General features: G+C 34.9%; 1 protein-coding gene across 3 annotated transcripts in view; it reads left to right on the plus strand.

Annotated features, from left to right (window-relative positions):
• Nucleotides 1–15,624, plus strand: part of LOC128214940 (T-cell-specific guanine nucleotide triphosphate-binding protein 2-like) — a 41,730-nt gene extending 26,106 nt beyond the window's left edge. The window contains exons 4-7 of one of the 3 annotated variants that reach the window (XM_052921659.1): nucleotides 2,798–2,833; nucleotides 8,106–8,264; nucleotides 12,321–12,379; nucleotides 13,268–15,624. In XM_052921659.1, the coding sequence (XP_052777619.1) occupies nucleotides 2,798–2,833; nucleotides 8,106–8,264; nucleotides 12,321–12,379; nucleotides 13,268–14,449 (1,436 nt within the window). In that variant the 3' untranslated portion in view covers nucleotides 14,450–15,624. The remainder of the gene's footprint in view (nucleotides 1–2,797; nucleotides 2,834–8,105; nucleotides 8,265–12,320; nucleotides 12,380–13,267) is intronic. The other 2 variants (XM_052921660.1, XM_052921661.1) reach the window with 2 other exon arrangements.
• The last annotated feature ends 2,980 nt before the right edge of the window (nucleotides 15,625–18,604 follow it).

Below are 18,604 nucleotides of genomic sequence, written 5' to 3' on the forward strand. Positions count from 1 at the left end.
CATTATCGATATGCCGGGGCTATTATCACTCATTGGCCCCGCGCGGCCATATATTGAACTGTTTAATACACATGTTTTGACTAAAGTATTCAGTAGTCTGTCGATATGCCGATACTGGAAAAGCAAATTGAAATAAAATACATGTAGCACACATTTATTTCACAGGAAGTGAAGATAAAAGTACATTTTTCAACCCAAAAACATGTGAAATAAAAACAATATAATAACAGTGGATGAATGGAATAAAACATGTATGCAGAATAACTTTGTTCACTCATTCCAGTGCATACAACTTAAGGAAGCAGTACCAGTTATGCATGCATACTGTATGGCTCCTAATTTCTCAAATTAATGCTGATAGGCCCATTAAAGGTGCAGCCATTAAACAGTGACTGAGTGTCCTTCATAAATTTTTGCAGGGTCAGTGTTCCAGCTGGGCTTTGTTTAATGGGAAGGTCTAAAACTTGTTTAGCTTCATCATGTGTTGGTTTTCATACAGGAATCTCTTCATATGTTTGGATGGAGGATAGCGCTTGCTCAATTTCCTGGGATGCTGCTACAAGTTCCTGATTGTCATCATCATCAAATTCCTCCATGCTAGTAACTGGTTCTGGTTCTGGATTTGTCACTGGTTCTTTTCTCTTACACATGTGAAGAATATTGGACATGTTTTGCTGTTTTTCTATATTGTTTGTATGGTAATGATTTAGAGACATCAGATTTTTGTGACCGGTCAGCTGTGCCACCTCAGTGGGGAAACAACCGGCATCCAGCAAATTTGTAATGCATGTTCTTCTTGCAGAGTGATTAACATGCCTAGCCTGAAATCCAGCCTGCTCACTCATGGTTTTGGCCAGTTGTCCCAATTTATTTTTTCCCAGGTTTTGGTTGATGAACCAGAAATCATTGGATTCTGTTCGCTTTCCAAAATTTGGATTCAGTGCTACATAAAACCTTGTTTCTGGGGCGGACATCTAAGGTGGTCTCTTTTCCTTGTAAAGCTGATACAACCTTACAGGGCAGTTTGGGTCTCCTGCAAATAATTTTAAAACACATTTAGAGTACTCAATCACATATTTATTTCTTTTTTACAAAACCAACATTTGAATTCTTATTTTAAATGGATTTTAGTTTAAAAAGTTTTGCTAATAACTGCAATAAATGAACATCATCTGTTAACAATAGAAAATATAACCTTTTTATAACAATGCTATTTTTACTTGGTTACCTGGCTGTTCAAAGAGCTTAGGTACATATTGCCTGTGGTCACCAGCAACTCCGTTTCTTGTTTTTGTCGCCCTCTCCGTGAAGGCCAAGTAACTCACACCATCGGAGGTCTGGCTTAATTCCAAGTCCCCCCACAACATGGTCAAGTGCTCCTGTCTTCCTCGCAATCCAAGGTGCATGGTGTTGTTAAGCCAAATGGTATTTGTGAGGGAAATTGGAGAGGCTGTAATTAATTCGAAATTTATACCATTTGAAACAATTACACAGTTAAAATGTGCTTGATTATTATGTTGTATAATGTTCTCTACTGTTTAACAATGTACTGCACTGTAAACTCACTCTAAATGCATATAGATTTCTTTTTTCTACCTTAATATAGTAATGAATGTTTATAAAATATATATTAGGTTAAAGAAATATAAAATAACAGACATAAAATCCATGAATTTCGTCATACAATAATAATTACCCATTATTCATTATTACCACGCAATACATATTATAAAGGTAGGCTTTTTTGAATACCGGGGACCGGCTTATATCGTTCTCTTTATGCTTTAGTTGTCTCCCTTGTCTTTGTTGCTTAGTGATATGTAAACAATCAATTAACTGCCAAACTTACCGGCTCCAAGAAGTTCCTTTTCGTAGAGTTGTTGAATCTCTGAGGAAGTGAAGGGATCGGCTCTCTGTTTTTTGTTGCCAAGTCCCTTTTCTTTCAAGTCCACGCATTTCGCTTTTAGCGTGTCCCGTGTGAGTTTGAACTCTTTTCCGCCCATGACATCGCCTTCGTACTCTGCAAAACGAGTTGATTTTGATTAAAATAATCAAAGTCTGTGCATAAAATTATAGGCAACTATAAAATATATAACTATTAAGGTGTTTATATATTAACTTTATTTGTTTTAGATAATAATAACAAACAGAAATACGCCTACCATTCTCGGACAGGTGTTTCTTTACACTTGACAAGATGCCACGCAGGGTAGATGGCTCGAAGTTGGTTGCAGCGGGGCCATTCGCCTCTGCTGAAAGCTTGGTCTTCTTGACACTGAGCAGGAATCTGGATAGAAGAATATCTAGCTCCTTTGGTGGAATGTCTTTGATCTGGCGGGTCTCGCCGTCATCATTCAGCCAATCGTTCACCTTTTTCATGTCACTCCTTGTTTTTGTTACCGTAGCCTTGTTTTTCTTTGCTTCAATGAATTGCCGGGCTTGTGCCTCAGTGAAATGTTCATTTTTTTCGATGGCAGAATCCAGTTGAAGTAGCCTGTTTGCTAAATTTTCGAGCGTACGTTCACCCATGTCTACTCCGTCAGCCATCTTCAACAACGTGAAATTGCGTCACGTTGCACGTGCGGACAATCGCAGGGTCATTATCGGTCACGTGACTGATAATAGCCCCGGGGCTATTATCAATTTTGATGATTATGGTCCCGCCGCGCCGATAATGACTATTCTGACAACGTTAAAATGTTAATATATATAGTAACATGTGTATTAATATTAAATCAAGACCTCTATATTGATGCACATACATATTTATTCTTATGCGTTATTTTTCCCTTTACAGAGCCGAGCGGGGCAGAAGCTTCACGTATTGATGCAGGTTTGTGAATTTCTAAACCTTTAATAAGATCAAGTTTATATGTGATATTTTCTGCACCCATTACCAGAGGTATTGACATTATGCACAACGAGCGCAAAGGAAAAGCTATATATAATCTCTTCTGTATAAGAGAATGTTTTATTTTGTTTTGGTTCATGCATTAAGACTCATTTCAGAAAAGTTGCCATCTTGCCGTCCAATAACACGACAGGCAATCACAGGAGCGATAACCTCTGGTTTGACAAAAGGTTGCCTCGTTACGAATTATAAAATTTTACTTGCTATACTTGGTAAGGTAGGCTCGATTTTTTAACGTTGTGGTACCAAGGATTAGGTTGTGGTGCTCATGCATCGTAATTTTGTTGGAAAACAATAGTGAAAACACTGAAATAATTTCATGAAATAAAAATGAACAATTAACTTAATCATTATAATTTTCAATCATTGTAAAGAATGACGAACTACAACACTAATTGGCGAACTTAAAGGCGTTTTGATGGTTGAACTATATGTAGATCATACAACGAAAACTACAGTGACAAGCTTGAACAACGTTATCAGACGTTTAAATGCTTGCCCTGTTTGTTGCTATCATACGTGAGGGAAAATCATTGAATATATTAGAAACACTATTGCAATGTGAAAACTGTCACAAACCTTTTGTACATGTAGTTTAAACTTAACCCTTCAACATCGTTAAAGTCATGGCGTATACTACTTTCAAACGAACATTGCAAGTAACAACATTTGAGTGTTTGTTTCCTACAGATGTTTGACATTCTTGGAAGTCGCAAGGTGTTTATATCATCCTTAGATATATAGCGATTAGAAAATATGTAGGTAATAAGCGCATGCCTGGCGCAAGAAAGAACCTGCTCGTGAATCAGTAGGTGTTCGATACTATAGAGCCTGTTAACGATTACTATAGAAAGTACGACTTAGTTGTCACTTTTGTTAGATACGTCTGGCAAGCTCATTTACCGGAAGTTACTGGAAACCCTAGTTCCACTGAATTACACTGTATTATGTTAAAGAAAGGATCATACAAACTCTACTGTAATTTCGTAGGTATTGTGGTTTGACGATATGTAGTATGATCTTTCAACTACGGTGGATTTTCTCTGAGTGAAATTTGAATGTCTGTAAGTCGTTTTTAAATTCGTATGATTTCCACGTACTTGACGTTGGTGTTGTGTCACAGTAAATACTTCTAGTCTGAGAGTTACGGGTACAGCAATAGTTCGTTGATAATAAAGACTTATAATCAAGTGGTCAAAATGTTTGCCTTATACTCAAGGATGTGACCTTGTGCCCCAGTGCTCAAGTTTGCAAAGGTGGGAAATAAACGTCATGGCACCGTTCAATGTCACCAAGGGGGGTGGGAGTTCGAGCATAAAAAAGGTTAAGCAATTCCGAAGACGTTCACTCCTTCTTGTGAAATCGAACGAACAGGACTTTATAGAATTGACTTCCGCCCAGAAGTCCGATTCTTTGTGGATTGACAGTCGGTTCGTCGGGTGTAGATGTTATTTCATATTCTGTACACGTATAAGGTTATAAAGGCGACCGCAAGCAGTTTGAACTTGTAATGTATGTAGGGAAAAATACAAGAAAATGATTATGACCATTTATTAAAATACCATAAAATAAAATTATAAATAGAACGCTGAACATAATGTCTAATAGGTAGTTGTTCAAATGTTTGAGTCATTGGATAAGGTGAAACCCAACTCATGTTATTTGAAGTCAGGTAACGGTATTGCTTTCGAAACTAATTATGATTTACAACCCATATGTTTATCCTTTTAAATTGTTTAAACCAAGCTACACATATCAGTTTAGACAACATACATTCCATTGCATGGAATTTTACTTGAAAACAGATGTTTTCTGAATTCAGGAAGGAGAATCATATTTAAACGGGATTTATCATACCATTGCGAATTTGTGTTCAGTGTATGTACAACTCGAGCTACCTCGAAATGTTTACTTTGTCAGTAGATTACAAAGTGAGAGCATTAGCATGCAGAAAAAAAACACGAATATTCTAAACTTAATCGTGTAGGCATTTTTCATTGCACATTCATGTCGATAACTTAAATTTGGCAGTAATTATGCCTCTTTCTGCGGACTTCATGCAATTTGGTTTCACAATTATTTTCATAATTAAATTGTTGTTTTTCTGCAATGACACAGTCTTCGGCACTGATGTCAGAAACATCTGTTGGTGCTTGTTCTGTATTCGTTTGACGGTGCACCTCTATATTTAGACCGGCTTGTCTCTTCTTAGACCTGCCTTTTAACAAATTAGGTTCAGCTCTATGTTCAACTAACATCACCGTTAAGCAACTTTTCACCAAAATGGTGAGTCAAACTGTACTTGCTTGTTCAGACTCAATCTCATGGTATTTTCTTTAATAAATAGCAATTGTGTCGAAATTCCGGTTTTTTTAATTAAGTTAAAAAGTCTAAATGAGATTACCCAGACACCCTTGCCGACTGAAAGAATGTAAATGTTATTCAAATTATGTAATCTGATGTATCCTTTGTATTTTTGTCTTAAAAAAGTTCGCTTTGGCATTTGCAGTGAGGGAGTGGGGTGTGAGTTTAACCTGATTTTACAAAACAAGAAATAGTTTAAATTGATAATGTTAACATAACTTCATTGTATAGTCTAGAAGGTCATTAATTATTAATGAAGGAAGTTACATAATTTAGACCAAAATGAAACTAGTGTGTTTACCTGTTATGTACTTTTTCCACAAATTGGGGCAAAGATACATGTCATACAGTGATACTAATGCTTAGTTATATATTTGTTCGTAAAAAGTTGTGTTACTATAGGACAATTTGATTTAGATTTAAGCATAGGTGTGAATTTAGATCTCATTTAAAATCATCATATCTTATTGGTATGAATGTAGATCTCATTTGAAATAATCGGATTTTAAGGAGATTACATACAGTGTGTGTATAACACGTGATAAATTGCGTCATAAATGCTACGTCGGAAGGCAATATTTTGCTTCAAATGAAGACTTTAAACAATGATAACTTTCAATTTTCTTTACCATTTTAAATGAAAAATAGCGCAGTCTATGCCGCTTACGGAGCCCCACCTTCGGTCTTTTACCAAATTTTGATTGAGAGTTTAGTTTCTTATAACACTTCGACAAACCTTTTCACAATACGGCCGTCTGACGGAGCAATGTCAAATCATTATTTTTGAAACAGATTTGTCGAAGTGTTTGATGAAACTTATCACCTTATCAAACTCCGGTTATAAAACAAAGGTGGGGCTCTTTAAGCGGCATAGACTGCCCGTTGTTTCATTTAAAATGGTTAAGTAAAAGGAAAGTTATCTTTGATTTAAATCTTCATTTTAAGCAAAATATTGCCTTTCGACGTAGCATATATGACGTAATTTATCACGTGGTATACACACACTGACATAGTTTGAATAACATTTAAATTCTTCCAGTCGGAAATGGTGTCTGAGTAATCTCATTTAGACATTTTTACCTAATCAACTCACAGGAATTTCGACACAATGGCTTATAATAACAATCTTTACCATTAGATTGAGTCTGAGCAAGCCAGTAAATATTGTAACTAAATAGTCTGTCCAGGGTGACGGCATGGGTCGTCTATCCACCACCCTGGACAGACTATTTAGTTACAATATTTCACACAATCTGTGGCCAATAGAAACAACATAGGCCCGCAACCGCCCATTCATCTTTCAATCACAATCTCGCACTCCACCATGGTTTTGCTTGGCAGGAGGGCAAACCCCTCCCGCACCCTCCCCGTTCAACCTTTATGTAATTCTATGTTACACTGACAGAAAACCCTGCCGTACCATTTCCATCACTGTTTTTAATTTTAATCTCCCAGCCCTGCTGATCGATGACCTCAAGCAATTCAATGAGACTGTCCTTATTTCTTTTACCACATTTGCTTTTCTCTTTAAGGTTTGCCACTATATTTATATTGAGAGAAACGGGTCAATCACTTTATGTGACTGAGGATATCAAGAAATCATGTCTGAACATGTAACTTAAACAATGAGATGATTTTGACAAACTGTCCGACCGCTTACCTGTGCCTTTGTTTTCGACATAGGGAATACATCTACCAGTTTGTATAGCTATCTATGAACCGACGGAGAAATTGGGCTAACGTCATTGTGTTCAGTGTTTTTGTTTGTGCGTATTGATAGTTTAATACGTAGACATTGTCTTTTATCTTATAGTCAAAGTTTAAAGTCAATATTATCTGCAGACTTAGATGTAACCGAGTTGTTCTCTAACACCATAAGACATATTTATTATGGAAAACAATCGTTTAAAATCTAATGTATTCAGATAAAACTGTATTGCATTTTATGGAAAATACTAGATAGATATTTATTTTCCTCCAATAACTGAAGTGCAGAGAAAATCACATTGATACTTATATACACACATATATACACAAACATGCAGTTACACACAGAAAATAGTTTAGATCCGAATTATCAAGCGAAGGCCTGACCGAAAGCGAAACTCTAGAATCCACATTTGCATCACACATAAGTTATAAATCAATCATTAAACATGTTTTTCATCTAAATTATTATGAATAGCACCACTAAATGAAATGTTATATACACATTAGTGCAAACCTAGCCCGAAAACGAAGTAACTAGGTATGCAAGCTGTAGTGTTGATAAACGCTGCTTAAGGCTTTCTTATTTCGACTTAACAATATTTTACTTGCACATGGTGCAAATAATTTTTGCAAGATATACATCACTTGGTAAATTTGCTGCAAGTGTTAACAATTATACGCATCAATTGGCCGGGCTTTCCATCCGCAATCCAATAAATGTTCTAGTGTTATATTTTGACAATATATATAGTCCCATATTTTAATCCTTGTGTGTTATATGGTTGAGCAAAAACACAATATATGCTCAATATGTCTTTCAGTCAATGAATCGCATTTTTAACAACGGTGTATAAAGTAATTGGACAGTAAGGAACACATCAAGTACATGCACATGCGTTACAAGGGATATATTTGTGATTGCCTTCTGGAAACTTCCCAGAGGGTTGACCCAGTTATCTCCTTTAAAACACTGTGGACAAAAGGCCGGCAATAGGTTTGACTTTCTTAAATTAACATTGAAATGCTGGGGCTTTAATGCACTTGTTTAGCAAGATATTTGTTAGGTAACCGACACAATTGACCATAAAATTACAGCTTCCTCACATCAATGAATTTTCAGTGGGAACAATTCCTATTGCACAAAGTGAACAGTCTGTACTGCTGCTTCTAGGTAGAGACTGCATATACTTCACACAAAACCTGTGCGCTCTTTCCAACTCCGAGGGTGAACTATTTGACCACACCTCGCAGCCATACAAACACCGGGATAACAACAGAAGTATATATTGTTTTTGACGTCAATGGATTTAATATGCCTGGGTGAGCACCACTATTGCAAATGCTTTTAAACGTATCACGCATTTTAACACAAGCGTCATTAATGGTGTCAGAACTATTGAGAAATGCGTCACATTTAATTCCCAGATGTGTTAAGTTTTTTGTCTCATTGATGATTTTACTTCCAAGTTTGATGGTTCGTGCGCAGCGCACATTCGGGTTTTCGTTATATACAATAACATTTGTATTTATTGTATATCTCCAACTTGAATAATTTCGCAAAATTCAAGCATTTTATTAAGACCATTAACGGAAAAGAAAATGAGTACCATGTCATCTGCCACGGTGGGTGTTCCAAGTTTCATGTCAATCATACACAATCCTTGTCCACTAGTTTCTAGAAAGCTTATTAGCTCATTGATATATATAGGAGATATATAATCGGCGACGACTTGCCCCCCTACTGGTTCCCTGTCATACTGAGAACCACTCTGATGCATTCCGTGGTAACGTACGCAGCTGGTCATATCGGTGTACTTCGCTAAATAAAATAGTAACGAAGTTGGGTCTAGAGCATACTCCTTTTTCAGTTTGTATATTATTCATGAGTGCCACACATTGTCGAAGGCCTTTCTGCAGTCCATAAACGCTACACAGACCTCAGACCCATATATATGCAAAAAGCTACAGAAACATGCTCAGTAGCAAAAAGTTTAAACATAAACCCGGTTTAGTGGCAATGGGCAAACGCCAAATATATAGAACACAAAATCACAAACAAGAAACATAGAACAGCACAAAACTCTACAAACAGCACAGTGCATAAATACTATATATATATAAATAAATAATTGGTATGTTTATCAAGAATTGCTAGGTACCGCCTTGGAACGGTCAGTAAAATGTAAATTTACTGGGGGTTTAAACCAGTTTATGTGCACAAACCTCACTCTTATCCCAACAATTCTTAATAAAGATAAAACGCAAAAGGTAAATCTTATCAAAGTATGCATTAACTTGAGGAAACTTATCAATAAAACAAATAATAATACAAAACGAAAAGGTAAACCCCAAGTACTTCAATAATTAGAGATCCCAACTCTATCTGCAGACGGAGGGAAACAATTCAGAGCACCTAATGCAAATACTTTTCAAAGATACGATGCAGTCATCGTTTGAAACTAAAAACATCACACACAGTCTGCCTTATATAATAAAAGGTTTAAAACTATGTGATCATAGAGTTTCATAATAAAAAGCATCATTGTACTAAAACTGGGAACAGATACAGAAAAACATTAATAAAAATAAAAGCGACTAGTATATGCTATTCTCTCCTTCCAAATGATTTGAAAACGTAAAATATTTGAAGAAAAATAAGTCACAGCCAAAACACTCGGAGTCAGTCAACACGTGTCTGCCAAAAAAGGTTTTAAAGATAACATGAATTAGCAAATTCTTCATAAAAATCAAAGCACTGAAAGTTTAGTTATGAAAGGATGCTATATTCAACCCAATATTTAGTTTCAGGTATTCATCTTCAAAAACAAGAAGGCAAGTGCTCTTCAAAATATTGCCTTTATATCCACGGTTTAAATAAAATCCAAGTAATTCATTAAGTCTATCTGCCCAACTACCTGCTGGAAACATTATGATTTTACGAATTTTCTTTAAAACATCACCATAAAAATCGGGATGAGCAATATTATCAGCAATGAGCCATGTTCGCGTGCAAAATTAACACTTTCCCGAAGAATGAAGGAAGTCATGGTACATCCAAGACCTTCTTGCAATCATCCTTGCTGCTTGTTAATATGTTTCATTATACAATCCTTAGATCGCCGTAAAAGAATATGCTCAAATAGATTAAATATAGCGGATGAAAATGTAATCGCTCGATTATTGTTTGGGTTATGCTTGGGTTTCCTGCCACCTTTATGCAACGTTATAATAAGAACCCTCTTAAGCGAGTAAGGAATGTATCCAGTCCGAAACATCCATGTTAACACGTTACCAATAATAGGTGATATTGAATCTTTAGCGTGTATGAAATGTTCATACTTGAATGTTGTGTGCGCCTGCCGCTCTACCGCTCGGGAGAGAGGCTATAGCATCACGTACTCGGACGGTAGTGGGCCTGAACTTCAGAATTCCCTATATCATTAGTATCTACATTACAGAAAGCCAAATGCAATAACTCATTTTCCGTTTTGATGAGGTTTTCATACTAAACAAATCACAAGTTTTAGCTATTTGCCAATTGAGACATTCGTTTGCCAAGGAACATCCACTATTTTGAAATACAATTGGTAGAACATGCAATCTTACACACGCTGGTAAGTGTCTAGAAACATTAAGACAACTGATATCAAAAATGTAACACCTCCTAACACAAGTATACAACTACTTTCTACGCAAATGAAGTGAATCAATGTATGGTATTTGTCATCGTATGACACATATGAAAAACATAACAATAAAATGGCTACCCCGCCCTTTTCAACTGTTCTACTGTTATATATTTCAAACAAAGCATTATCATATACATAACATAACATAACATAACATAACATAAGGTTTATTTTCGATGTAAGCATATACAGCTTATTATCGCATACAAAATAATATTACAAACATGCATGAAAATGGAATGTATAACAATAATACGATCATAGCATACAGCATGGTAGCAATAATCTGATGTCATATTATCAAAATTGTGCGTGTTCTCTTGCCTGAGCCAATGTTAAGAATTTTCACATATATCAATGGTATGTTTAATAAGTGTGTCAACAAGGTAAGAACAAGGTGAGAAGCACTGGAAAAAACTCCAGAAACACGTGTATCAATAAAGAGATGATCAAAGAAAAAGCTAAGATAACGAGTGAAATGAAAAACGTATATAATATGATGAACAGTTTTAAGTCCGTAGGAATCTGTTTGTTGGGATTATTTCACTGTCATCACAACAACCTTATACTACTAATAAAAGAAATTAAACTATCGTCGTTCGTATTCTGATGACTCCAAAGGCGAAGAAAACGAGATTGTTAATCGATTGTTTGCTATATGAATTTACCCAGAAGTTCATTTTACAAAGTGAGGCAGGTTGAATTTATACCTAAAAGATAATACAATATTTAATAAGTTATGTTCGGGCAATTGTTTTTGTCATTTGTAATGGTCTCCAAACAAAACCAAACAAAACCAAACGTTTGAACATTGTTCAGCTTCAAGAAAAATGTTGGAAAAGGAGATTTCAATAATAACTGTTAACTTTTGTTAATTTAAAAAAAGTCTGTAATAAAACATCCTCTCGTTTCATTGACAGAGTCGTTGTTGTTTCAAATGTAAAGATTGCATTTGCAAAGAAAAGTAACAACGATTGGCAATAAAAGTAATTCTAAAAGATTTTTTTTACTACACTGCAAAATGGAATGATCAAAAAATATATTTTTAGCTGCTTTTAAATTATTGATTAAACTAAATTTCAACGGAACGCATCAAATGAATTTGAAAGTTACAATGTTTACACCATAATTGTGTATTCATGTTTTTAATATTCTGTCAATGGCAGAAGGTACCAAGTGAAAATACAGTTACAGGAGGCTTTGGTAACTTCTGGCATTAATGCCCACACAATAAAACACATACATAACGATAAAAGATTCTAACGTTTGCTCATTTTATCCTGACTTATAATAATATTTTGGTGTACCTCTCTACCTGTCTTTTCCATTGTATAATTAAACCTTATGGCCGGTTTTTCACTTCATTTACTCGAAATATATTACGATTATAATGGCTTTAAAGGGACTGTACATCAGATTGGCACTAAAAAAAGTATTTTTCTGTAACGAATCTCAGGACAATTATTTAGTAAAAATGTCTTTGATATCATAATTGTAAAAAAATAAATACCAAAATGTAAAAAAATAAAATGTGTCGAAGACCGGATGCGAACCGGTGTCGCCAAAATTGTAGACCAGCGTTGAGCAGGATTTTCATTAATAATGTATCCATAATTTGTCTTAAAGATCGTTTTTTCATGTTTCAGTAACACAAAAATACGAGGATTATGAGTTGGGAAGTGATTTTCTTGATGATCTTGATATGGTAAGTTAGTACTAGAACAAAGGTGTCGTGGATGATTATCCTATAATGGCGAACAGCAAACAATCATTCGCTTCTCGTATTTATTGTTAATCCTTTCCATTCACTTCGGTATATATTTATTTAAAGTTGTTTACTGAAAATGTACTGGAAATATTACATACCATTTCGTACATTTTTAGGTTTATCTATACGTCGTTTCGGGAGTTAAGGCATGCAATTAAGCCTAATCGTTAGGAAACGATTCATTATGAAATTGACGAATGTAACGTTTCTCACTAACAGTAATACAGTTCATGTTTATTACCCAAACTTATATCATGAGTATATTGCAATTTCTAACTCAAATATGGCGTTTCTTCTGTCCGAATACACCAGTCCGGATTTAGGCTCATTACAATCAATAGAATTAAAAAAAAATCGTATCATTGACATATCATTCAAATGTTGCTAGCTCGCTGACTTATGACTTTCATTTTGTAAACATGGATGTTACCCATCACCGTATAAAACGATTTTTCCTTACGATATAATTACAATGCCGAGATCAACAGTAATTTCCACACAAAACATTCATTTTCCACACATTACATAAAATATCAAGTATTTCCTTCTTTGAAACGAATAAAGCAAAAAACCAAGATGGCATAAATTTACTTTTAACGGTGCTATATAAGCACGTGCGTTTTTCACTCTCTCATTTTTCTTACTTGTTTTCTCACTAATATATATAAAGCTGCATACGTAAAATGATAAAATAAGGATGTAATGTTTTTTTTACAGATAATCAAAGCAGTATTCCGTCTCTTACCATGATTAGCTTTAACATATAAGTTTTGTACAAACTATTTCATATTATGTGTCTAAATAGCAGTGATGGAATTATATCAGATATCGGATGAGGAAACAGAGGAATACAAACAATTACAGAAGGAAACGGGATACGCAGCTCTTCGTGAAAAATTAGAAGACACAATAAATGGATGGAAAAAAGTCCAAATAAATATTGCTGTAACAGGAGAAGTTGGCGCAGGGAAGTCGTCATTTATCAACTCTATCAGGGGTTTAATGGCTGATGACCCTGGGGCAGCTGATGTTGGCGCGGTCAAAAGGACTTTGAAGCCGACATCTTACGCACAACCCGACAATCCAAATCTTCAGGTTTGGGATTTGCCTGGAGTAGGAACGTCAACCTTCACACGGGAGAATTACTTGCAGGAAGTAGGTTTTAGTCGCTTTGACTTTGTTTTGCTCCTGTCGTCTTCGCGATTTAAGGAAAATGACATTTGGCTCGCAAAGGAAATTCTTAGGTTGGAGCCAAATTTTAACTTGTTCTTTGTAAGAACGAAGATCGACGATGATCTTCGCGCCGCCGATAGGTCACGCCGCAAAATTAAGACCGCCAAAGATAAACAAGAATTGCTACAGATTGTGAAACGAGATGTAATGAGAAATCTGCTGAATGAAAGGATATCGAACGCAAAAATATATCTGATCGATAACAATGACACAAACGCCTTCGAATTTAGTACAATTGTCGATATACTGATCCAAAAGGTCTCCGCTCTTAAAAGGGAGGCAATGATCATGTCCCTGCCTGGTATTACAAACGAAGTTGTTCAATACAAGCTCGCTATTTTAAAAAGTAGAATAAGCTCGGTTACTAAACCCGCGGCAATTGCAGCAGTCTATGCAAACACGGACACAAACAAGTATCCGGCAGAAATAGAGGTGTTGCTAGAGGAGTGCAGATTTTATCGTTCGCAGCTAGGACTCAATACAAAATCGCTTGAAATCATCGCAAAACGTCTTGAAATTGAGCTCAAAGAACTGCTGGTTACATTGTCAATGAAATCATACGTATACGTGGATTGTGAGGATAGGTTTGCCCAGTATTATTCAGGGTTTGAAAAAGTTGAACCAAGCAAATGGTATTCATTACCACTCATTGGAAACATGTTAAAAGTTCGAACTTACCAGAGGCAATTTGCAGTTTTTCTGAAAACATTCCTTGACATGTGTGCAAGAGAAACGCATGACCTACAGATGCATATGGTCATGACCTTAGAGTGACCCGAGTTTTAGAGGCTGGACAAGGAAGCCAAATGTCATTTTCCTTAAAACTGTCGAATGCAAATAAAGAAACTTATGCTTTATACTCTTAGCTTGAAAACAGTTTTGTGTGAAAGGATGTTATACAAATTGTTGCAAATTGTTACATTACATAATTATGCAAATAACATTTGTTATGTTTGTGAATATTTCTATTGTTTGATTAATGATAGATAGTTACGACTGCTGAGCTTATACCTGCAGTTTCTATTGCATACTGATTATATAAATTATGCAATTCACGATTTTTTTTCTTTCTTACACTGAATGAGCTTCAAGGGGAATAATATAGGATTTCGTCAATCAGAAGACCATCTTATTTGTCAGATCCATCGACATGCACTATATCCGATCAATCCATTGGTATTGAGGGCAAATATAAAATAATCTTATGAACTATTTCGGCTTTTAAAATATCTTTTTTTATTTTATTGAATAGAGAAATTACACTATTTTTGTTAATTTGGTTCGCATGATTGTTGCAAAACATTAGATAAAATATAAATGGCTTTGTACAGTCATTCTGTGTCACGAAATAAAATTCTTGTTTGAAGATTTATCTCATGTTGTCTGTGTTCCAGTAGAACCATCTAAGTTTGTCGAATCGATATTCTACACGAAATGTAGGTAATTTTAGAAAATGTATGAAGCCAAATTGATCTCGTCGTCTTGCTGTCAAATAATAAAGAATCGTGTGAACAATTATGGCTTTTAAATGTATTTGTTTTGTTTTGTTAAAGAATTATTACACATTGTTGTGTCAGTTTTGTACGCATAATTAAAGGCACAACTTTAATCACAAAATAAAACTTCTATACTTATTCTATATTTGCTGTTTGTGAAAGAATGTTGCGTCTTTGCTTGTTGTGTATTTCTCTAGAATTTTATTTAAATAGTTTAACTCCTGTAAGTTAATGGTTTATAGGTATATCGTTTAAAACTTGTCTTGTCTCTATCTCGTCTAAATGTATACGATATTGACTTGCGCATTGCCATTCTGCGATGTTTTGTTAAATCAGTGTTGTTTTTAAATGTATGTTATCGACATTATTTGAATAATTAATTTACAATAAGTATCAGTGTGTGTATACCACGTGATAAATTACGTCATATATGCTACGTCGGAAGGCAATATTTTGCTTAAAATAAAGACTTAAATCAAAGATAACTTTTCGCTTACTTCACCATTTTAAATGAAACAAAGGCAAGTCTATGCAGCTTAAAGAGCCCCACCCTTGTTTTATAACCGGAGTTTGATAAGGTGATTAGTTTCATCAAACACTTCGACAAACCTGTTTCCCAAACAATGTTTTGACAGTGCTCCGTCAGACAATCGTATCGTGAAAAGGTTTGTCGAAGTGTTATAAGAAACTAAACTCTCAATCGAAATTTGGTAAAAGACCGAAGGTGGGGCTCCGTAAGCGGCATAGGCTGCGCTATGTTTCATTTAAAATGGTAAAGAAAATGAAAAGTTATCATTGTTTTAAGTCTTCAATCGAAGCAAAATATTGCCTTCCGACGTAGCATTTATGACGCAATTTATCACGTGGTATACACACACTGCGTATGTATTTGAGCATGACTGACATGAATGTTGGTGGCAATAATCAACTTAAACCGATCCTAGTCTCGCTAACAAAAAACAGTTGATACAGATAAGCCAATTTACACTGCAAGATGATTGCTTTGATATTAGAATCCTGTCGAAAGCCTAGGATCTTTTGATATATGACAACGTTGAATTGATTCTCTCGCTTTCAAAGTAATATTCGATTCCGAATAAGCATTCGTTGTTCATGTTATGCACTGCATACATACTTCTTTGTTATAAGTCTCTAGAAAAAGCATGATATATTATTTGAAACTATAGTAAAGAGCTTTTTTATTTTGTATATAAAACGTTCATTTTTTGTGACACGAACTAAATATGTAATAAACTTCTTTATTTCCCTATACGTTATTGTACACTCGTTAATAAGATGACCCAATGCTTTATCAATGTATTTTTCTTAATATTCGATTCGTAAATAAACTGCATGACATGTACTTACTATTATGATAATGTAATCAATTTTTTTTTAATTTCATTTATAATACTTAACAAATAAAAGACATTCTGTAATGCGTTAAATTTTTCATTTAAAGTATTGCTGAATGTCTTTTACTACTTAGTCATTATAAATGGAATTTTAAAACGTTTTCAAAATAATAAACTGATTTCTTACATTTCTGATAAGTCGTCCTTACAACATGTTACTCGTTTACAAAGTAATGCACGTCGATTTAGTACATAGTATCTTGTATGAATATTAGGCATGGGAGCTGTTACTTTCGTTATAAATGTATCATATTCTTAAAAGTATTTTTTTCGTGATTTACTTATCTTTATTTTGCAACATCTTTACGTAAACCATATTTACTATAAAACGTGCTAAATATGTTGTCGAGTAAACCGATGCTAAATCGACTGATAGTTGTAGATGGTAGTTTAAAAAGGTTTGGTGTCATGACTTTCATTACGAAAATATCCTCTTTTCATTTATTTGCATCGAATAAGTGTGCGTGCGCCCGGTATTTGTTTGCTCTGAAAGTGTGTTTTTTTAATTATAATCATTGTTAACCTGATATGCGTTTTCTGGTTGAAACTTAATTGATCTAAATCATGAAATAAATATCTAAAACAAATTATATACGGCGTAGACAAAGTGATTAAAACAATGATGAACTCAAAACAACCAAACATAAGATTACTGAATAACAGAAACTTTTTTCTGTTTACATGTATTGTTAAACCAATTTTCTAAACACTAGGAAATAAAAACATCCTGTGTAATAAGCTCTAATATGAGTGTCGAACGATGGTCAATACGCAGTAGTCATCAGCAAGCTTCGTCAGACTGGCCGAGTGTTCCGGTTTTACACTATTACATATTGCCGTGCTTTGCAAGAGGTGTTGGCAGCGGGGGGTAGGTATTGTTCGACGATTAACTACTGATTTCTTTTGAAATTGAAATAATTTATCATCATGTATTTGAACATTGTAACATGAACAAGGGCAGTCAAAAACTGGCATATCCTTCGCCGAATTAAGAACAGTATCAATTTCTTCTTAGGACAAAGAATTGCAATTAAACAATGTACAACGAATAAAGAAATACTTCACCCAGAGTTATGAGTCTTGTGCACCACACTGCAGAGATTTATCTGTATATGAAGTTTGAAGTAAACACCTCAAAGACCTTTCGTTTTAATAAAGTGCAAAAACTCAAAATTAAAGCAGCCAGAGTTAGGTTTCTTGTTCACTGAATTTCTCCTCAATGAGTTCTTTGTGTATATGAATTTATTTGTTTAGTAATCGAGAAAAAAAACTTTTCAAACACCAATCGTCTCACTGGGCGCTGCAAAATATAGTGTCTGGTATCCAAACAATGTACCACGTGATCACCGCCGCTGAATCTACAGTAAGTATCAATTGTAAAAGAAAGTAAAGTAAGTAGCCATAAAATTTAAAAATAACATTATCCCCAACATTTAAGCATGGATTGATGCCTAATGAAGTTGATAAAACTGTGAAGTGTTTGCTCACTCAGTCATGGTAAAACACAGTCAGAGCTAGCTTGGTTCAAGGTATTTTCAGTCATACAGTTTGACGCAGTCCGGGATTGAACCCACGACCCTCCGCGATCGAAGCGGACGCTCCACCATCCAGTTGGGGGGGTCAAACGATGTTGTTGTTTAAGATATCATAAAGCTCTGCCTGAACCCAATTTCTTTCATTATGGCACGATTATAGGAGACAGCAATTTCGAGTCACATGGAGACTTACTTTTGGACATTTTAGAAATAGCCCCACTAAAAATAATTACACCAAAAGGTGGTCTTATCGATAAACTCATATAAAAGTTTTCAATTTCTGCTGTCATGGTTACACCGATATCAAAAGTTGTTTATTATTACATTCCAAATTTCTTAGTGAATTATTTAATAGTATAATCATAATGCTCTTCGTCCTAAATGGGTAACCTGGTAAGTAAATGCCATCCATTATAGATGATCAAGCAAACACAACGATGTACCATCTCCACCGCCCCTCATTAATATCAATCCGAAACAAAA

This window comes from Mya arenaria, chromosome 13 (genome assembly GCF_026914265.1).
Source record: "Mya arenaria isolate MELC-2E11 chromosome 13, ASM2691426v1".
NCBI lineage: Eukaryota > Metazoa > Mollusca > Bivalvia > Myida > Myidae > Mya > Mya arenaria.